This window comes from Barbus barbus (genome assembly GCF_936440315.1).
Source record: "Barbus barbus genome assembly, chromosome: 40".
NCBI lineage: Eukaryota > Metazoa > Chordata > Actinopteri > Cypriniformes > Cyprinidae > Barbus > Barbus barbus.
In genome coordinates, this window is record NC_136718.1 from 24,528,370 (window position 1) to 24,551,815 (window position 23,446).

General features: G+C 37.0%; 2 protein-coding genes across 3 annotated transcripts; one reads left to right on the forward strand and one right to left on the reverse strand.

The window, feature by feature from the left end:
• Positions 1-2,192: 2,192 nt before the first annotated feature.
• Positions 2,193-10,341, reverse strand: rprd1b (regulation of nuclear pre-mRNA domain containing 1B). 2 transcript variants are annotated; one of them, XM_079401300.1, is made up of 8 exons: positions 10,046-10,341; positions 9,067-9,245; positions 7,936-8,065; positions 7,712-7,851; positions 6,207-6,328; positions 5,154-5,280; positions 4,902-5,077; positions 2,193-3,402 (listed from the first exon to the last, which is right to left on the reverse strand). In XM_079401300.1, exons 2-8 carry the CDS (start codon positions 9,215-9,217, stop codon positions 3,253-3,255), a joined length of 996 nt encoding a protein of 331 aa, XP_079257426.1. In that variant the 5' UTR covers positions 9,218-9,245; positions 10,046-10,341; the 3' UTR covers positions 2,193-3,252. The 2 variants fall into 2 exon arrangements, with proteins under 2 accessions (XP_079257426.1, XP_079257427.1); XM_079401301.1 differs by having other exon boundaries at positions 6,207-6,325; positions 10,046-10,280.
• tti1 (TELO2 interacting protein 1) lies at positions 10,290-21,615 on the forward strand. The gene is made up of 8 exons (XM_079401297.1): positions 10,290-10,551; positions 11,810-14,126; positions 14,789-14,947; positions 16,195-16,337; positions 16,443-16,583; positions 16,991-17,195; positions 19,429-19,516; positions 20,745-21,615. Exons 2-8 carry the CDS (start codon positions 11,834-11,836, stop codon positions 20,950-20,952), a joined length of 3,237 nt encoding a protein of 1,078 aa, XP_079257423.1. The 5' UTR covers positions 10,290-10,551; positions 11,810-11,833; the 3' UTR covers positions 20,953-21,615.
• The last annotated feature ends 1,831 nt before the right edge of the window (positions 21,616-23,446 follow it).

Consider the following 23,446-nt stretch of genomic DNA (forward strand, 5'->3'; position numbering starts at 1 on the left):
AAGTGTTACAATATTAATACATATTAATACAAAAACAGAAGTGTTGCCTAATTTTCCTGTGATAATACTTGCCTTTTGACAGATGATGACACCAGTGATGGACAAAATCACAACTGCAGTCAACAATGCAAAGCCCACTGCGATTATATTCAAATCCTCTAGGCTGATTGTCCAGGGAGTCTCTTTGCCTTTGACAGGAAAGTCTTCAGGATTTTCCAGTGATCCTACAGGCAATAAAGCAGATATGATAAATTAATGAATATATAGAGATTCTGGGTTAAAATATGTCACATTCTCCCATCACTGACCAAATTGGGTTCCAGCATTGTATCAGTAAACTGTTGTTGTTTTTTTACAACACTGTAGATTGTATAGAAACACACTAACCGTGGACCGTGGCGTTGAACAATTTCTTCTTCACGTTGCCAGCGTCGTCGGTGTACGAGACAATGTAACATCCCTCATCACTGACTCTGGCATCAGCGAAGGTTACGGTCAAACTCTCCGTGTCAGAGTTGATTGAGAATCTGTCGGATTCTTTGTTAGTGCAGCCTCTCTTCTCCTCCAAGGGGGAACAGTAGCGGATAATGAAATCTGTCCTGTTTAAGCAGTTTGTTAATGTCACCACACTCACATTCCCAAGTTTTTCGACGCGTAGGGTGACATTTGCTCCATTTTTAACCTCCACTCTCTCGCTGTCACTCGCAGCACCTCATAAAAAATAATATTAGTACTTTAAGAAACTGATTGACACATTGAACAGTGAGATCACAGATAACTTTCCAACGTTACAATGTTTTACTTACCGGTGATGGCAAGACAAGCTATGATAAGCAGGAAGAAGGGACGCATTTTAATGAGTGCTGTTCGGTATGTCACTCGATTTAATAATAATATAATAATAATAAATCTGTATTAGCGGCTACGTGATCTACCCGCAAGTGGTAAACTCGCGACTGTTAAAAAAGCCGGCTGGGGGTGGAGATTGGTAGGTTTAGGGGAGGTTCTGATGACGCGGGATACAGTAAAGATACACTGTGTTTAAAGGGAAAACCACTTTATGGAAATTTTTACACACATACTGCATAAAAACAAAATGGTATATCAAATCATTTTGTTATATATTTTCTAACATAGTTGAGAATCATCCTTAAAGTTCAGTATAAAAAAAGTTTAGCCGTTTTTTATGTGCCATTTTTTGACTAAAGACGCTTTTTGTCGATTTTAACTAAACTACTGCTTATAGCAGTGCTGTGTGTTTGTTTATGCTCGGGAGGCTGCTTGTTGCCATGTCCTCATATTCACGAGCGCATTCTGGCATGTTTGGTCTTAGCTCATAAAGATAGGCACTTTATGGAGTTAAGTGGTCTGTCGTGGATATAAGATATATGATTTTCTTTGTGTGTGTGTGTGTGTGTGTGTTATAAAACATAAAGCATTTGGGTGTTTTAGTGTTTTTTGTGTTTGTCCTTGTTTGTTTTTATTCTATGAAGATCTGGCAACACTGTCACTTTACCGGCTCATGAGCGCAGCTAGCCCCATGCTAGGTTAAGACTTATATTATTATTATAAGTCTTATAAGTCTATTATTAATATAAGTTATATTGTTATTTTTCGGGAGTTAATGCGGTTGTCGCTCCCGTATTTTAGTGAATTATGTGTGTACAGAAACTCACAAACGAATTTAGCTGCAGTGAGTACCCCTTTTCCTTATGCTTTCGACTGCTCCTGATATATTGACGCGTTCGCCATCTTGGAACGGTCTGCGTCTATAATAGCAAAGAACTTGATAACAGTCAATGAGTTTCAAAATGCAACAACATTCTGTTATTATTGTGTTTACTGTGTATTAAAAGCAATTTAAATCTTTTAATGAATATTCTGTATTCAGTGTGTGCTTTAATGTGGTGGTGGGTGTCGTTTTCTGTTGATTTATGTATCAGGGCAACAACTTTTTCAAACCATATCAATACACTAAAGGCACATATCTTAACACACACAAGTTAACATGTTCCCCCAGGTTTCCTTCAGCTCTGCTGTACCTTACCAAACACATCCTCTCTGCTAAACAGATCTGACACCTGTGTTTTGTGTAGGTTGACTGTACACTGCTTTTTCCCCTCACTCGCATGAATGGACAACTTGACTATTGACTCTGTTCATTTCAACAAAGAATCTGTAAACAAAATATTACCAAGAGAATTAGTTTATTCTTTATGCTTCAAAAGGGAATAGCAATCCCTGTTGTGCTAAACAGCTAACTGGTACCTGAGCCATTAAACTAAACTGGGTCCAGAAAGTAAAGAAAATAGCAGGATGTCTTCCAAATCTGATGTAGATTTGGGTTATTAATGTAGACAAAATGGCCAGAGAGCACAAGATGGCATTTCAGCTTAATAGTGTCACTGATTTGAATCTGAACTATGAGAACTTACAAGAAACCTAGACAAAGCTTGACTTGAGTTTTCTCTGATGTTTTGTTTTGATGATGGCCAACAGCATAAACATAAATATGTTCCACTCATCTGTGAATTAAACATAAGAAATGTTTTGGACAGACTTTGGCCACTTTATATTTCACAGAATCTCATTTACATGTCCCTCTGATAATACAGCAATCCATTCAAATCAAATCCCAGTTATTCACTCATATCAAAAAACATCTTGTTGTTGAATGTGTCCAGTCATATTTAAACGAGAGACACTGTAAACATACAGTGACCATAGAAGAGAATGTGATCACACTGTATTCTTTTCACAAATATCTGTTGTATTTATCAGCAAAATAACCATTTGAAGAAAAACAGATGAGGTTTGTTATCAAAATATATCACAGTCTGATGATGGGCATGAGTTTAATTAATTTCTCTTGATATCATGAACTCATTAGCAGTGAGGTGTTTAAAACTGAATCCTCATGTTTAGTTTCTTCCAAAACCAAAATGAAGCAAAATTAAACTCTGAGCAATAAAACTAAAAACCTACAGGTATAAGAAAAAGCAAAGGGAGTTGCTTTCCACAGCAAAGTCACATCAAAAGAAAATCTCCACACTTTGAGTCTGGTTTACTGACGGATCGACTGGTGGGTTTGATCTCTGTGAGGTTTAGCTGACACGAGAACTAATGAAAAACAAACGTGTGAAAGCTGAGCTGGTGGCAGCAGATCTTCATCACTCGCTCCATTACTGATGTTACTGTCAGTGAGGAGGAACCCAGTGTCTGATCGTACAGGACTGTGAGTCTCAGAGATGTTCAGTCGGTGGAAAACAGATCTCCAGCAGACGGCAGAGGAGCCAGACCGCCGGTGACGTTCGGTAGAAGAGAAAGGTCCGGAAGACTCTGGATGTGAGATTTCAGCTCCTTCCTCACTTGTGTGACGCGAGCCAGCTTCTGCTTGTATTCCTGCAGGAGCATCAGATAATCAATGAATGAATGAATCAAAAAACGTTCAAAAGTTTGGGATCATTCAGATGTTTTTAAATAGTACCATTTTATTCAGTAAAGATTAATTAAAGTGTCAGTAAAGACATTTATAATGTTACAAAAGGATTCTTTTTCAAACAAAATGCTGTTCTTTTGAAGTTTCTACTCAAAGAATGCTTGAAAAATAAAATGCATTACAGCTTCCACAAAAATATTAAACCGTTTTCAACATTGATAATAATCAGAAATGTTTCTTGAGCAGCAAATCAGAATGATTTCTGAAGGATCATGTGACACTGAAGAAGTAATGATGCTGGAAATTCAGCTTTGATCACAGGAATAAATTACATTTTACAATACATTCATATAGAAAAGTTGTTGAAATTGTAATAATATTTCACAATATTAATGCTTTTACTGTATTTCTGATCAAATAATTAATTTCGGACACTTAAAATGTAATTCAAGTAATGCATTAGCCCAAAAATGTCTTTTTTTAGTCTTTCCAAATATGATTGATTTACTTTCTTCCATGAAACACAAAAGGAAACGTTTTACAAAAGTTTGTTTTCAAGCTCCAAAATGAACAAGTACCACCATAAAAGTATGAAAACAATCCCAAAATGTGTCCATATGACTTGGCGATATACTTAAAGTCTTCTGAAACCAAGACAGCTTTGTGTGAGGAATTAAACCTAAATTAACCCATCTTAAGTTGAAACACTATTATGATTTATCAGTGAATAATAATTTTGGTCTTACTGTCAGATGATTTCTAAAAACATTGAATATAGCTCGTAAGTAATATAATACTATTTTGTTGCTTGAAGGTAAAAATCACATCCACTTTAATTGTATTGAAAACATAAGCTCTGCAGAAATTCTCCCATGTAATAAAAGAAAATCAAACAGGTTTGGAAAGACACGAGGAGTTTAGACCAGTGGTTCTCGAATCCAGTCCTCGCGCCCCCCCGCTCTGCACGTTTTGTATGTTTCTCTTATCGCTTCATAAGTTTGTTCTATTCGACTCTTAAGTGCACTACGAAGTGGACATCACCGGATATTCCACCATGATTCCAGTCCGAAGTGAACGTATATGTTCCATTCAAAGGGCACGGAAGTATGGGAGTCGTGAATTTAAATTGCATTTATTTACAGAAGTATATTATGTCACACTTCACGCTTCTCTAGTTAGTTTCGTCTGTGTGTGAAGACACTGCAGGCTGTGGCGCAGCACAAATCCGTGAATGAATGTTCCGAAGTAAACTTCAATGAATTTCCCCTGCTTAGGGAGTAGGGAGCAATGAGCACTGTGTAGGGATCATATCAATCGGACACAGTTCATGCACGGAGTTCTCTTCTAACGAGCTGATGATCTGAATCAGGTGTGTTAACAAAGAGAGACATGCAAAAATATGCAGAGCGGGGGTACACGAGAATTGAGAACCGCTGCTTTAGAGCATTTAGGAGTCTCGTACCTCCAGCTTCTTCTCCCTCTCGTTGAGCGCTTCTCTCTGGCTCTGGATGTATTCTGTCAGCATTCGGGCCAGCTGTCTCCGGTCCTCTAACTCAGCGGCCAGGCGTCCGTTATACTCGGCCAGCAGCAGACAGGCCTCGTCCACCGTCTTTGACAGCTTATCTGCCGCCTGTTTATCTGCAGAGAATATGGAGAGTTTCATCAGAAAACCACTTCCTGTTAGACAGTGTTACGTTTCACCTGCGAGACTCACCTGTGATCTTCTCCAGGAGAGAAACGTCCTGCACTTCCTGTGGGAGGGATGCGATCTTCTGTCTCACAGCAGCGTCACCGGATGCAGCGTTCTCTAGATCCTGCAGCGCTTTCACCAGATCCTCCGTCTGTGGATCATGCCAATCACAAACAACCTTTCTTTATAAATCAGGTTCATTTCTAAAATCTGATTGGATGAACCACATTCAAAATGGTGGTAAAATAGCACGATTCTATGGAAACTTACAAAACAATAATAGAAACAATACCATAATTGATCTGAAAATCAAGGGTTAGAATCACATTTCTTTGAGTAAATGGCATGTAAATGTTCCCCCAAACTAAGGGGCTCATGGGAAAAAGTGCACCCTAATATGTAATATAATGTATATATAAAAAGTATAAACATACTGGCAGTTTTAGCAGTGTCTTGCAATGTGCCGTCAAATCAACTGCCTGTGCTTTTAACGGAAACATTATATTACATACATTATATTAATTATTAATGTTAATATATTTGCCCCATGAGTCTCTTGAATGCCATTTATTACATTTACATGCCATTTATGCAAAAAAGTGTTGTTCCTACCTCTGATTGTTATTATATACTTTTTATTCAATATTGAGCTTTTAGATTTAAAATGATGTATTTATATGTATATTTATTGTTAAGCAGTTATTCTTAGATTTTTTGTCTTTACTAGTCCATTTTAAATGGCCCTGCAAAGTGAACAATAAAATAAATAAAAATACCTACATTCCATGTATAATATAATAATAATTAAATAATTAAAATAAAATGTTTAAAAATGTTCAGATGGAGAACCACATTTAAAGTAGCTTTAGCAGTGCATCTGAAATAGTTTTAAACAATATTTTATTTAAATTCTGTTATTACAGACATTACTTAGACAGATCTTTTGTATTTTTATTTAATATTTCAATTTATTTTTTAACACTGCAGGACCAGTCAAAATGGACTAATAAAATGAATCATCACTATCAAGAATCAAGGGTTATAATCACATTTCTTTTGAGTAAATGTCATCCGTACCAGTTGTGGAGCGGCTGCGTCCATCTCACGGGGAGAGTAGTGCCCTCTGTAATCATCATCTTCCTCCTCCTCTTCCTCCTGGACCTTCTGGTAGTTTCTCTTTAAATTTTTTCTATCATCTGCTACAAAATAACATGCAATTTTTACTTCACTTTACTTTCAAAAAGAGACCATTCCGTTCATGCATTCTACAGGACAGTAAACAAACATGCATTTTGGTGAAAACAAAGCCTCATGAATGTTGCATGACCAAAACGCTGTATTAAAATACGATTTGCAAGCTGTAGTATGAAAACTGAAATAAGACAAATCGAAGGCAGAGGTGTAAAGAGTACCGGAAAAAACAATACTTGAGTAAAAGTACAGATACCTTCAAGTGAAAATTACTCCACTACAAGTCACCAGTTCCAAAACAACTTGAGTAAAAGTCTTAGAGTATCTGATTTTAACAGTACTTAAGTGAGACTCAAAGAGACATGCCAGTCAAAAACTGTAATGTTGTGGAGAAGCTGGGGAAAACAGGCAGAGGCAAGGATCTATGTGCAGGTATTTCATGGAAAAACTAGAATAAACAAACCCAAACCAAAGGGAACAAAGAACAGAATGATGGGTAAACAGACAACCATTACATTCAACAACTCACAAAGAACTAAAGAAACAATAGGGCTATATCTATCTATCTATCTATATACACATGCACACACACATATACACAGGAGGCTAACAAGATGAGATATAAACTGACTACAAACACCACGGAATACAGGAAGTGACAAAAGTCCAAGACAAGGCACAGAGAACATGTAACAAACAAGAAAGAGCTGATTTATGAGGAGAGCAATCACTTTTATTTTCAAAAACCAAAATAAAACGGAACACCTCAAAATTGCAAATAAATAAATAAAATAAAAAAATAAAAAGCCTTCTTGCACTGGATGTGCTGGTTTCGGCTTCACTAGCAGCTGCAGTCATGTCCTCATCTCATATATAAAACACCTGTGATTCACTAATACTTGCTAAGGCACTCGCATTCATGTAAAGAAGCCTTGCTGACAAGTTTGGGTGAGTAAGGGCAAAACGCACAAGATATAGTCATTTCAGTGCCCTGTAGTTGGCGAGATCACATCTTTTGTAGCAGAAATAAACTGCTGCACAAAAGCTAGGTGCCATGCGAAATGTAATGTGTAACTGCAACACTCATTACAAATGTAGTGGAGTAAAGAGTACAGATACTCATTTAAAAATGCAGTGACGTAGAGAGTAAAAGTTGCTAATATCTTTAATACTCAGTACAACTACAAAGTACCCGAAAAGATACTTAAGTACAGTAATTAGTTACATATCCTCAAGTACTTTACACCTCTGTATGAAGCATGAATGATGAAAATCTTCTTCTTTATCTAGATTGCAGCTCTGATCTCTCTGGACATTCATCTATCAACTTCATCAGGTACATCTTGGGATGTTTTTAAAACGTTTACACAGAATGCATGTATTGCGCTGACCTGTGGGCTTCTGTTTGGGACTGTCCGAGTCCTCGATAGCCAGTTTGAGCTGCTGGATGAAGTCTGCACGGTAGAGGCTTCGCTCCTGCCAGATGTTCAGCAACCTCTCCATGTGCTTCTTACAACCTTCATCTCCATCTCTGCCAGAGAAAGACACAGAATGTGTGTGAGACAGGACAGATTCATGCTATTGAAAACATAAAGCATATATGAAGGTGCTTTACCTGGCCACATGTGAGCAGGCATCAACCAGGACACCCTCAAAGTCTTTGGCGAACTCGGGACCCTTTTTCTTACTGTTCTGAATCACGTCATTCGCCAGATACAGGAACGTCAACTTCCTGCTCCTTTTAGCTGAACAACAAACATTTCATTATTACTAACTTTAGAACAAACACTGTGTGTGTTTCAGTTTTAATGTTTCAGCCTTTTAACCATTTTTGAAGGTTAACTTTACACAGCCTTTTGCAAACTAAACTAAACAAGTAAAGTTTGGTCTTGCATTCCTTGATTCCCAGATCTGTTTTTTCCATTTAAAGCAACAGTTCAGCCAAAAAATAACATGTGTTGTTCTCATCCTCAGGCAATCAAAGCTGTAGATGAGTTTGTTTCTTCATCAGATTTGGAGAAATGTAGCATTACATCACTCGCTCACCAATGGATCCTCTGCAGTGAATGGGTGCCGTCAGAATGAGAGCTGATAAAAACATCACAATAATCCACACCACTCCAGTCCATCAATTAACATCTTGTGAAAAGCTGCATGTTTGTAAGAAATAAAGCCACTATTAAAGTATTTTAACGTCAAACTGTTGCTTCTGGCCAAAATTCAAGTCCATAATCCATAATAATGCTTCCTCTAGTGAAAAAGTGCATGTTGTCTCTCATATCAAAATCCACATATTTGTTTAGAGCAGTTTCTGACTGTTTTGGCTTGTAAACAGTTGTTAATCTGTAAAGATTTCTCTCCTGATTCAGACCAGATAGTTTTATAGAGTATGGACACACATTTTAGCTGGAAGCAATGGTTCAAAAAAATTTAAAAACATCTTAATGATGGATTTGTTTCTTACAAACATGCAGCTTTTCGCTTCTCAAGATGTTAACTGGAGTGGTGTGGATTATTGTGATGTTTTTATCAGCTGTTTGGACTCTCATTCTGACGGCACCCATTCAGGATGCATTGGTGAGCAAGTGATGCAATGCTACATTTCTCCAAATCTGATGAAGAAACAAACTCATCTACATCTTGGATGGCTTGAGAGTGATGACATGTTCAGCAAATTTTCATTTTTGGGTGAACCATTCCTTCAACTACCGCTGTAGATGTCAACAGTGGTAAAACCCTCTCTTACCTTTCTTCAGTTCTCTGTGCCACACGCGCACGATGAAGGATGCATGTTTGCGGTGATGAATGATCCACAGAGACAGAGTCTGAACGCTCTGCTGTGAGTTACTCAGTTCAGACAGCTTCTTCTCCAGCGCAGACTCGGAGAAAGACGACATGCTGACCGCTCTCTCTCACCGGACCACCCTGAGAAGACACAGCAGGTTAGAAACAGGTCTGAGTTGCATCACTTAAGACATTTAAAGCTGCTTTCAAACTACAAAAACAGACCCTAATATTTATAATATATAAAGTATAAACACATGAGTAGTTGACTTTTGTCTGTTTGACAATTTAAAACTACTTTCTAAACAATATTTTTAATATAATTCTTATTATAGTATAGCTTCGACATGGAATATTTGTTTATATGGAATATTTTATTTTATTTTTCATTAAAAAAGAACTACAAATAAAAAAAGGTTTAAAATACTGCTAAAATTAAACACATTCTCTCATACCGTCATATCAATATTAATCCGGAAGCTTCATATTACATAAAAATGCAACAATAATCCATTTTATTTGTCAACTAACCACATACATACATACACAATATTAAACCACTTTCAAATGCATTTTGCTTATTTTTAACTAATTTTTATGCATATAAGATCTGGTCTATTTAGACCACATGGGATATTTGTAATAATAAATAATAGTATATATATATAAATAAAATATATATGCATAAAGCATTTATAAGAGTAGTTTGATTGCATATATAGGCTATGTGATTAACAAAGGAGATATAATAGACGAGTTTGAACTTAAACTCCACACAGAGTCTGAGTTATTGATTAGTTCAGAAGCTGATTAGATGTATTGCCAAATTTCTGGGACATGCAGCCAACATATTCAACACAGTAAAAGCTAATTAAGCAGGTTAAAGAAACAAATCAAGCAAACAACTATAAAAAATAAAGGTAACGTAAATAAACCCTCACCTGTCAGCAGTTTTTGTAACGTTAGCCTTATCTGGATTTAAGTTCAGTATGGCACAACGCACGCGGGAACCACTAAATACAGACTACCGCGGATCAAAAGCGTGGTTTAAGTCGAGATATTAATAAATCGAATTATTAAAATACAATCCGTGAGTATATTCATCGAAACTTTTGTCGAATGTTTGGACACGATGAGATTTTGTTCCAAGTTGGTTGATAAACAAACGAGCGTCGCGCGCGTGACGTCACACAGACGCGACGCGACATCATGCTGGATGTGTTTTTTTTGCAACACTGTAATCTTCACAACATGTGTCGTTTTAAATATTCATTTTCAAGTCACGTGTGTTGTTTTGTTTAGGAAACCCTGCCTTTGTTTGGTAGCAGGCATAGAGGAGCTCTCTCTGGACTGAAATTCGTCATTTTATATTTAATGAAATGAAGCAGGAGTTTATTGACATGATTTTGAGCTTGAAAGTGCTGCTGCTGACCCTGAAACACTCAGAGTAAGTACTATGGGGAATTTTAAGGGGAGGGGCTGTAAGTAAATATTCAATATGCTCGTTCACTCTTCATATGTTATAATAAAACATGACCATAGAAGAATAGACAAGTTGTTTTGTATTGTGACTTATTTTAGTCATACACAGTGACAAGAGTGATATACACCTCATGGGACATTACATGTTTTAGTGTGATAGTCACAGAGGCTTTGGTCAATGTTTTTGCCTGTTTGTATGTTTTAAGACATGTTTTATGTATGCTAGAGAAAACAATTATCAGCAATATTATTTTAGAAGTTGGAAAATGATCTGCATTCATTGTGAAATGCATTTACTAGACTATATGTCACTTCAAGAAATCAGTCATTGAATACTAACAGATTGATCAGTATTATTTATTTTTATTTAACCAGAAAAGACTCCCTGAGGTTAAAAATCTCTTTCACAGGACAGTCCTGGCCAAACTGGGCAGCAATGCTATCAGTTTCAACGCAGATTTACACAATACAAACAAGCTAAAAACACTTAAAACAATTACATATCACCAAATCATCTTCCATTTGCCGAATAACTGTTTTAAAATGATCCAAAGACAGCAAATTTTGCAGTTTCAGCTGAAGAAGATTCCAGTCAGACGGAGCTGCATACATAAGTCTTCTTACCTCGTTCAGATCGAACAAAAGGAATAGAGAGAATATAGCAATTTTGCGAACGAAGGAAATATTTCTCGATAATTTTCTGTTGTATAAGACAGCAAAGATATGAAGGCAACATCCCCAAATGGCTTTATAAATAATTACATACCAATGCATTTCTCTCCTAATAGTCAAAGAAGGCCAAGCTAATCTGTTATACGAGGTACAATGATGAGTTTATCTGATATAAACATCTTACATTTACATTTATGCATTTAGCAGATGCTTTTATCCAAAGCGACTTACATTGCATTCAAGTTACAGTTTTTACATTTGATCAGCTCTTGGTTTCCCTGGGAATCGAACCCATGACCTTGGCATTGCTAGTGCCATGCTCTACTATTTGAGCTACAGGAAAGCCTACAAGCCTTCTTCAGTTGAGTAATATGAGAGCCAAAACATAGGACATCGTAATGCCAAGATATTTGTACTCTTGTATACACTAACAGCTGATTAATATTTGTTTAGTTGCCAAAAGATTCTCTTTGTCATACATTTTTATATTTGCATTTCTCATGTTTGTCTCTTTCGAGATGACTTACAACTTTTATTAACATCCCTCACAGATCTTGTAGCTCCATATATTGAAAATGGCTGAACATCAGATCGAAGACCCAAAGATTTCATTTGCATATCTCCGCCCATCCTGTGTCCTCCTGACCAAAGAACCTACACCCGCTAACGTAGAAAGTCTTAGTGGTCATCTCCGCAGTGTGAGCGATGGAGCTCTCCAACAGCTCCAGGACTATATTCTGTTTCCCCTCAGATTTGTCCTCAAAACTCCTGTCTCAAAGCGGGAGGGACTTGTCCAGGCGGTCATGGAAGCCTTGACGTATGTGCTGGAGAACACTTGCGTTCAGAGTTGGGATTCTCTGCGAGATCTTTTCTCTGAGCTTTGCCTTTGTCTATGTTCCCCAAAAGACCCGGGAAAACCCGCCAAGACCTCTGAGGAACTAAAACTGTCTGTCCTTAAATGCCTGAATGCCCTCTTGCACTCTGCCTACGATGACATTGTTTTTAAACTCTATGAGCCAAACATGTTGCCTGGACTTGGAGCCGCCGTTTCACTTCTTCTGGCATTAGCTGAGCATGAAAAGGCCAGAGGAGTTCAAACAGCTTCCCTTAAATGTCTCCTTTCTTTGTTTCAGCAGTGCGACTGCGAAGAAGAACACATTGAGCTAGGACGGGATGAGAGGTTTATGCTCGGACGCACCTTGGCCACTTTTTTACCTGGGATTTCTCGAGCCCTGAGTCTTGTAATAAGTGGAGATGTAAGACAAGGCCATGCAGTTACAGTGAAGGCCATGAGGGTTTGGTACAAAGCAGTAGGTCTGGTAATGGCCGATGAGCAGCTTCAGAAAACAGACAATGATGTGGCAGCTGGTGATTTAGGAAGTTTTGAGGAGCTTGTTGTAAAAAGGACTCCATCCTGGCGCAAAGCCACATCCCAGCGCCTTGCTTTGGTCTTACAGAAGATAATTTCTTGCACTTCTGCCCACCCGCATTGGAGAGTCAGACTTGAGTTAGTGAATCTATCCCATTTTCTTCTTTCTCAATGTAGCCAGTCTGTGGGTGAATGTATTGGTCCTTTACTGGAAGCATTGGTAGGTGCTGTCAACGATGAGGAACCTGAGGTTAAGCACAGGTGCAAAGCAGCATTGGATGAGGTGGCACAAATGGGTCAAACCAATGGCAGACAGGACTTTACTGGTATTCTATCAGAAAACCTCCACAGCTTGGTGTCATCTTTACCTAGACTCATGAGAACATCTGATGACCAACGCAAGCTCTTTGTTCTTAACGTGTTCCTTGGGTATCTCAAGATTCTGGGGCCCAAAGTGGATGCGATACTTACTTCAGCAGTACATCTGGAGCGCATTTCCAAAGCATTGATGCAGGTGATGGAGCTGGACGTAACGGATGTGAAGATCATCGAGGAGAGAACTCTAAAATCTTCGACAGACTTGAGGCCTGACCTGCACCAAATCCCATCCCAGAGGAAATACTTCCTCTACTTCACAGACGACAAGATATTCTCAGCACTCAGGAAGATCTGCCGTGTGTTGGGATACTACGGAAACCTCTACCTTCTTGTTGACCGCTTCATGGAATTGTACAGGGAGTCTTCGGTTTACAGAAAGCAAGCTGCTTTGGTCCTCAACGAGGTCGTTGTTGGTGCTGCAGGCATTGGGGTAGAAACGGACACTTCTAGGATTGATTGTTCAGGAACAAACCAGTCTAGAACAAATCAAGAAGACTTGAAGTCTTCAATCATGTCCATCATCGAGGATTACATCAGTTTGAGTAACTGGCATCTCCCTACAGTCTCAGAAGCCTTGGAAGGGAAACTTGAGTCTACAACCTCCTTGGTGACCAATAATCCAGAACGAAACGGTTTGCAACTGCTTCCAGCATCTAAAACTCCAACGCTTCACCAACTCAACAGCAACATCTGGCAAATCTGTATCCAGTTGGAGGGCATCGGGGGCTTCGCCCTGGCATTAGGCACTGATTTCCGTTTGCTTCTGATGACGACGCTATACCCTGTGCTGGAGAAGGCCAGGGACGAGTCGCTTCTCGTCAGCCAAGCAGCTTTTAGCGCAATGTGTGACCTGTGCAAGGCTTGCGATTATAGTTCACCCAAAGAGCTTGTCATCGAAAACTCAGACTACCTTCTCAATGATGTTTCTCTAAATCTAGCCAGACCCAGCATTCACCCTCATGCTCCGCGAGTTCTTGCAGTCATGTTCACTCATTCGGATGCCAGTCTGCTGCCTCTAGTGGCCGATGTGGTTCAGGACGTGTTAACAGCACTTGATCTCAGCTATGATCAGAGAACGCCACAGTTCTGTAGTGTGCTACACTCACTCATGAAAGCACTCGGTGAGTCTTACTTTTCCTTAGTTTACTTAAAGGGATATTTCTCCCAAAAATGAAAATTCTGTCATTAATTACTCACCCTCATGTCGTTCCAAACCAGTAAAATCTTTCATCTTCGGAACACAAATTAAGACATTTTTGATGAAATCCGAGACCTTTCTGACCCTCATTAGACAGCAACTGAAATGTTCCCAGACATCGGTAAAATAGTCCATGTGACATCAGTGGTCCAACTGTAATTTTACGAAGCTATGAGAATACTTTTTGTGTGCAAAGAAAACAAAAATAACTACTTTATTCAACAATTCTTCTCCACCGCGCAACGTCTGCCACCATTATCGAGAGTATTGATACGTCTTGATATTGATGTATCTTGGTACTCATGAAAGCAATGTCCTTACTGCATTTCTGGGCCTGTGAACATTTCGGTTGCATTGCTGTCTAATGAGGATCAGAAAGCTCTCAGATTTCATCAAAAATATCTTAATTTGTGTTCCGGAGATGAACAAGGTCTTACACGTTCGGAACGACATGAGAGTGAGTAATTAATGACTGATTTTTTTGGGTGAACTATCCTTTTAACTATTATTTTGAACAATGTTCCTATTAAGTATTAGGTTTCTAAATAAGTTAAGTGTGAAAAATCAACATGTGTTTTACCACAGTGAGATGGTTCCCCACTACTATGGGACGCCAGAAGACACCCAGCAAAGAGACCCAAAATAAAGACTGTGTGAACTTGAGGCAGTTTCTCCTGGACTATAAGAAACAGAAGGAGCTTGCAGAAGGCATTGGAGTAGAGGAGGAAGATCCTAATGATTTAGGTTTGTAATTTACGTTCATGTTTGGTTAAATGCCTACTTCTTTAGTATTAACCTAGGAGGGAAAAAAGTACTTAAAGTGCTCTATTTTCACGCACTAATTTTGTACTTAATATATTAAAAATAATCGTTTAGTACTTCTTAAGGACATATTCTCAAATGTGCTATTTTGGGACACCATGTATATGAACTAAAATGTGCTTTTAACAAACTTTCTCTGTATTAAAAAAAAATATTTAGATACCTTTTGTAGTAACCCACTAGTGTATGGGTTAAAGTGTACTACAAGTGGTAACTAATTAATTATTTTTTTTAATACAGAGAAAGTTTGTTAAAAGCACATTTTAGTTAATATACATGGTGTCCCAAAATAGCACATTTGAGTACACTTTATGATACACTTTAGATTATCTTAAGAAGTACTAAAGAATAATTTTTAGTTTATTAAGTACAAAATTGAAAATTGCATGAAAATAGAGCACTTTGCACTTTTTTTTTCTCCTGGAAAACTTAAATGTAAATGCTCTTACCTTTCTAAGAGATCTGACTTATGATTTTTGCCTGGTGAATGATAATTTAGCAGAATTGTGCCCACATTCAAACCTGAATTGAGAACGTTTTAGAGAAATTTGTATTTATTTGTATACTTAATTCAACTTTTTGGATCTGCATTTCCCAGGATGCATTATCTGTGTTGACTTTCTTTGAAATGCAGTTCAGTAAATTTCTCTACGATAGAAAATGGTTGTGCTTTATAGTTCCTGCCTGTAATTTAATTCTTGCACTGCAGACAACAGTAATGATCCAGTGAGTTGTCGCAGCATAAAAGTAAAAAGTGCTGGAACTGGTACGTTAATTCTGCTGGAGGTTTCATCATAACCGCAGACCTGTAATAGGGGTAGTCGGTTCCCCTTGAACAAGCTGCGGTAAGTGCTTTACACAAGGGTACAGATGTAATAGAGCAGAATTATGATCGCACAAGCTCAGTTTTTTGGCTCATCTTCAATCCTCCACATGCTGAGGCTTTCAACTCAGGGCTTAGATTTCTGATCATTAAACCAACACCACACAGAGCCGAATTCCCAGAGCGATCTATTATTATGCTGGTCCTACTATCACGCTGAAGGTTTGTAGCTGATTTACAAGATGCATTCAGCTGATGATATTCTCACAGAGCCAGACTTTTGAGCATGCAGTCGAATGCACAGGGATGACAAACCAATTAGGTTTTTAAATTCTCCTATCCACAGAAGTTCCTCCACCAACTTCTGATGAGGACACAGATGGTCCTGCAGAGAAAAAGGAGCTTCCTCTTCATATCCAGATTGCGAAAGACGTGATGGAGCGATGCATCCACCTGCTCTCTGACTCCAGCCTGAGAATCCGCCTCAAGGTTGTAAAAACTCTTCTGTTGACGTATAATAGCTTTGGCATTGCTGCAGGTGTGCTTCCTTTGAGAAGAGAGGGTCTAAAGTCAAAGGTGCATGTGCATTTACAGGTGTTGGACATCTTGGAGTTGTGTTTGTGCATTTTATGTGAGCGTGAGGACGAGCTGCTTCCCATGGTGCACCGGTGCTGGCCTGCTCTCCTTCACCGTCTCACCAACGATGACCCTCTCGCTGTACCGCGAGCATTCAAGGTGACAATGTCCTAGCAACCACCCACTACACCCTAGCAACCAGATAGCAACATGCAAAAAAAAAACCCCAAGCCTTAGCAATACCTCATTTACGCTGCAGGGGCCAATTGCATAAACTTAGCCTGTGTTAAGACAGTGTCTTAAGAACTAGTTTGACCAACTAAAAGTTAGCCAAGGGGTAATCAGTCTTATATTTTGGATTCAACTTAGACTAATCTACGTTTTTATGTAACATGCTTAAAGTAAAGATCATGTTCCATGAAGATATTTGGTAAATTTCTTACCGTAAATATATCAAAACTTAATTTTTGATTAGTAATATGCATTGTTAAGAACTTCATTTGGACAACTTTAAAGGCGATCCGGCAGATCATCAGGTTTCTCTGTTTTTCTCCATGGATCTCCAGGTGTTGTGTGTTCTGGGCGAGTCGTGTGGAGATTTCCTGAGGAAACGCGTGTCTAAGGAGGTTTTGCCCCGTCTCACCTCGTCTCTGATGAAGCAGGCGGAGGTCAGCGCTCGCTCCGGACCCGTCTACACACACACACTGGCTTTCAAACTCCAGCTCGCCGTGCTGCAGGGCCTCGGCCCTCTGTGTGTGAAACTGGACCTGAGTAAGTCTGGACACCAGTCTCCCAAACACATGCCTTATGATATTTAATTGTATTTAATAATCAGCTATTGAAGGAGATTTATATATATATATATATATATATATATATATATATATATATATATATGAGACGGTTATCATTTAATATATTGCAGAAAGAAAAAAACAATGAAAATGTGCTAAACAAAAACATAACATTAATTTAAAAGATAAGGTTCAGCTAAATGTTCCATTGTCGCTCCCACATTAAAATATATTAAGTGGAAGGAAAATGAATTCTAATGAATAATTTAATGTATGTGCAAAGTCAGCATTATAACAAAATCATGCAAACACACAAATACGATTCTATATGATAGCTTAAAATGCAAATCTAAATCCTGATATTCATGTAGTATATTCTGCCTAAATTATTACTAAAAACAAAAATGCATCTACTTTCAATAATGTGCTAAATGTGTGAGCTAAATATAGTATTCAAATAGAATAATATAGGACAGGACCTTATTTTAGGATTTGAACCGTTTTTGCTTTAAAAGTGGGTTTATTTTTACATTATTTTTCATTGCCTGCATAAGCTTAGTGGACAAGGCAATGGAAAAAAATATATATATTTTTATCTTTTTAGTCCTTGATATACTCTTAATAGATTTTGTTAATATTTTGATTTTATTTTTAGATTCTGCTTTCTCTGTAATATTAGTTAAAGTTTTAGTAATTTTGCTATGGTTTGTCTTTTTTTTTTTTATATATATATTTCTATATAGTTTTTATCAATATTTTTGTTTATTGATTTTAGTTTATTTGATTTTTATTCAAAATTTTAAACTGTACCCCCCCAAAAAATGTTATTTAAAGTTTAAAAAATATTGCCTTGGCAACTAGATGAAATAAAATAAGTTTAAGTTATATATTTTATTTCATTTCATTTCAATAACCCTGAATGGGAGGAAAAAACTGTAACTTTAATGCTTTTGCTTGCAAATTGAACGCAAAACTAGAGATGAAAATAATGTAAGATGGAATTAAAAACTATTTCAGTGCTTTTGAGAGGAAACAGCATTTTTGAGAGCTAAGGTTTTGAGTGCAAACCCACTGAAATAGTCATTTTTAATATTCTTTTGTATTTGTTTCTCCAATCATATTTTTTTTTCATTGAAAAAAACATTTTAATGAAAGATCAAAGATTACTTTTTTCCTTTAGAATAACATGCTGATAAATTGTGCACAACAATATCAGACATTTCAGAAATGTACATTTTGTATGTCTAATATCTGCACGCATGTGATCAGCACTAGATGGCAGCCTCGCATCAGTCTCTCTTCACAGCTGCAGCAGCAAGCGAGTCAAAGTCAATCTCACCGTAAGCGATGAAGATGTGCTGCTGTTAATGCCACATCACAGCTCCATCAGACACACACACACCGCTCATTCCTCTGGAGGAGCTCTGAGGGATTTTTACTCTTTCGTAGCAGTTGTTTTCATTTTTCCTCACCCTCAGTGTGTTTTCTGATGGAATCCAGATGCTTTGTAAGTTTGTAAGAACTGCTGCTCAGTTCATGCATTCAGGCTTAATGCATGTAAATATGGTTGAATATTAACCAGTGGTTTGTGAAATGCTGAAGTGATTTGTGGTTTGATTGAGCCGCCATGTGGAGAAGATTCATCCAGAGAAAAACACTGAATACTGATAGAGTTACCATGGTTATGAGAGACACCTGAGAGACAGACAGACAGACATGAGAGGTCATGCTGTTTATTTCCCAGCTGGCTCTAGTGCTCTCTCTCTCTCACACATCATTTTTCCTCTTTATTATTCTCCATCCATCCTTCATTTCTCTCTGTCTCTGGTCTCGCCGTCCCTCTGCATTCACCTCCATTTTTCTAGAGTAATGAGGCTCTACATCAGGCTGCTTAATTAATTAATTAGGATAATGCTGCCATGGAGACTATTAGAATATATTAGAACATCTGTGGCCATTATGACGCAGGCGTTCACTGTTTGCATTTCTGCTGTGAATTTTAAGCCAACTTCGTCGAATTCACTGGAGAATGCATTCAGGTTTGTGGAAATAGAGAATTAAGACACATCTATAATAGTTTAATAGTCTCAAATAGTATTTGATCACTTAAAATCTTAGCTTTTTCACTATTCGGTGTCTGTTTTTCTGATTTTCCTGAGGCTGATTTGTATGCTTCAGGATGAGTTTTTATTCTGAATGTGTGTTTGCAGTGGAGGCGGATCTGGATCAGGTGATTGACGCCTGTCTTCCGTACCTGAGCTGCCGACAGCCAATCAGACTGCAGGAGGCGTGTCTCGGGTAAAGCCCCAACCAGCACAAAACTGAATATTTCTCTTTTATCAAAGTGGATTTAAAACCCCCCAGCATTATTTCTCATTCATAAAAGTGATTCATTTTTCATTATTTGTTTATAGTCTTAGGAACTTGCACAGACTAATATCAAAACTTTTTATTATTTTTATTATTATTATTTGGTCATATTGGGATTAGACCAATAGAAACAGTGAAAGAGATTTGACTAATGTATGTCAGAATGATTCATCAATTTGCTTATTCATAAATGTTTGACAAGCATTGAAATAAATAAATAAAAAATATAAATATATATTTTATATATATATGTAATTAATAATATAATATATTATAATTTATAGGATAGAATACAGTTTTAAAAATTACAATAATAAAAATATATATTATTATATTATACCGAATTTTATTTATATATATATATATATATATATAATACAAACGATTAAAATAATATTGTTAATAAAATACAATAAATGTGTGTGTATATATATATATATATATATATATATATATATATGTATGATATTTAATATTTCTTAATATATGTTTTATATTTTATACACACACATGTGACCCTGGAACACACAACTAGTCTTAAGTGTCAATTTTTCAAAATTGAGATTTATACATAATGAATAAATATGCTTTCCATTGATTTATGGTTTGTTATGATCTGACAATATTTGGCTGAGATACAACTATTTGAAAATCTGGAATCTGAGGGAAAAAAATCGAAATATTGAGAAAATCTTCTTTAAAGTTGTTCAAATGAAGTTCTTAGCAATGCATATGACTAATCAAAAATTAAGTTTTGATATATTTATTGTAAGAAATTTACAAAATATCTTCATGGAACATGATCTTTACTTAATATCCTAATGATTTTTGACAAAAAAAAGGATAATTTTGACCCATACAATGTATTTTTGGCTATTGCTACAAATATACCCCAGCGACTTCAGACTGGTTTTGTGGTCCAGGGTCACATATATGTAACTCATCAGCCACAAACCTCCTCTTTAGATGTCGGAATTGACAGTCTAACCGAAGTTTCGTTATCCTGCTCTCTAGATATCAGCCAATCTTTGGAATGCAAGTTACCATAATCATATTGCAAATTGAACATACTCTGGTTCACTGTATGTGCTGCTGTAAGTAGCCAGTCCCATATCCCGCTGTAATGGTATGAATTGTGATGTTTTGTTCTCTTTAGTGTGTTCCGCTCGCTGATGGATCTGGACTCTGATCTGTGCTGGTTCAGTCTGAATGAGCTGTGCTGTCCCGTCGCATACGAGCCGCCTCCCCCTCATCTGCTGCCTGTGACGCTGACCGGATCAGACAAGCCCAGAAACCAATTCACAGACAACGTCCTCGCATTACTGCAGGAGTTTGATGCCCCGCAGGAAGAGGATGCCACATAACAGCGCTTCATACGTCTGAACGCTAGATTTAAGATGATGAATGCTTATAGGATTCTGATCTTCCTTCGCTGCACGTTTGACTGGAAGAACTTTAAAATGTACTTTTTCATATGATGCAGATAGTTTTATATATAATTTAACTCTTTGAGAAAAAATTAGTTTGTTCCTTAAAACAAATTACAAATCACTATGTAAATTATACCATAATTATTGTAGTTATTGTTACTTCTCTAAAATAATAATAAATTAATATGGGATCTTTCAGAATCATCATTTCATGTTTTTTTTTTTTGGATGGCATTTATGGCTAATATATATAAAAAAAAATCAGTTTTACTTTAGTAATTATATGGTATTCTGAAAATTCCATAATTATTATAGTTATTGTTGCTTCTGTAAAATAATAAATTAATATGGAATCTTTTAGAGTCATCTTTTTTTTGCCCCCCCCCCTTTTTTTTTTTTTTCTTCTTTGGATGGCATTTGTGGCTAATATCAAATTACTAGAGTTTTACTGTAGTAATTATGTGGTATTCTGGCAGAAAACAATCAGTACCATAGTGGAGCTTTGTTTATCTTTTCCTTTTTAAAAATAATATAATGTTTGTTATTTTACTGTCTATACAGTTTATTATTTTTAATAAAAAACATTGCATTTCTGAGTATTTTCCCGAGGTTTTTGTTGAACCATTCTGAAAAACAATTATATTCAATTCATAGAGCTGAATCCTCCATTTAATTTTGAAATGCCACTATTTATTGATAAATTAAAATATATTTTTTAAATGGCATACTTGAGTGAAAAAAAAAAAATCTATTTCCTATTTATTGACAATTTCATTAATTATTTTTATAATTACCCTTTTTATAATTGTCTATTAAAATAAATACAATTATTAATTACTGTATAAATATTGCACAAATGAATTATTTAACATTCATAAAGTACTATGTAAACAAAAATAGTAATTATGATTTTATTGTACAATCAGTTAATCATGAAATGCTTTGGTTCTATTATGGTCCTCCAGCAGGTTCTGGTGTAGTTGTGTCCTGCTGGTCCGGATCTTCTGCTCGGTCTCGTGTGGTCGTGGTTTCTTCTGTGACAGTCTAATAAATGTGCCGCCTGTGAGAGCCGCATTACAGCTGCCTCATATGCTTTGTGTTAGCCTGCTGCTGTGTTATCTGCACTGTACTTGGCTATTTATCCTGCTGCCAGGGCTGACAGAGACGCTATTATTCACCGGGCCCCAGCGCCGGGGCGACCGGCTAACGCGCGGCATACGGGACTAATGCAATTTCCTCTCGGCTGCTTCTGATAAGTGTAAAAGCATCATTATAGAGTCAAACCACTTGACACGCACTTTGTTTGAGGAATTCACTGCCGGTAAAGACGACAAAGCAAATTGAAATGATGAAATAATGAAGAATTGAGGGGATTTTTGAGGTTAAGTAGGTGACTAAGCTCTTTTGTGAGATCAAAAGGTAAAAATGAAATCATGGGTTTCAAGGTTTTTTTGGTCATTTTAGCAAGTTATCTACAATTTTTAATAATAATCAAGGATGTACATAAGTGGTGCGCATGCGCATCTGAAATGTTCTTCTCCGGGAGCAACAGCTCATTTGCATTTAAAGCAACACACTCAAAATCAGAGCGTTTTGGCTCATACCCTAATAGTGGCAATTTTAACAAGCTATAAAAATTATCTGTAGGGTATTTTGAGCTAAAACTTCACATATACGCTCTGGGGACAAAAAGGGGCATAATAGGTCCACTTTAATAAAAACATTATTCGTCCGCCAAACAATGTAGTTCCTCAGGAACGGTTGTGATTGCAACACACAGATGCAAAGAGGTGTATGTTTGTAGAGTAATTTACAACAGCTTCGAACGCGGCTCAACCAATCAGAATCAAGGAGCGGAACTATCCGTTTTATAATTGGAATTTTGGAACACAGTGAAGTTCTTTAGATGAGCTTGCGTTCCCAGTTTCCTACATTTGTATGCATACTATTTCACACGGTAATATAAAAGCAAGCAAATCATGTATTAATGATACACAATGACATATAATCATTGTACAATGTTTTTTATTTGATAAAGGCATACATTGAAGGTGAAACCAGTCTTTTGTAGGATTACGTAATATACACAATCTGTACATGTATTACTTCCAGAACTATTGAATCAAACTGTAAAAATCAAAGAAACCAGAAACGAAGCCGTTGTTAATAGGCTACCATTAAACATACTGTGAGTATTTTCAGGATCTTTTAAAGCTGCATAAAAACCACAAAACGTTGAAATATTGTGTGCGCACCATCCTTCCATTGACACAAAAGCTTCATGAAACATATTTGCAAAAGCTGGCACCTATCGCATTGTGCCATCGGTGATGCCAGTCCAGAATAAACCCTCAGACTGGTGCCTGTAACATTAGACATGTAAACAATGATAGTAATATTACAGCATGTAAATGTCATCGTTTAGACC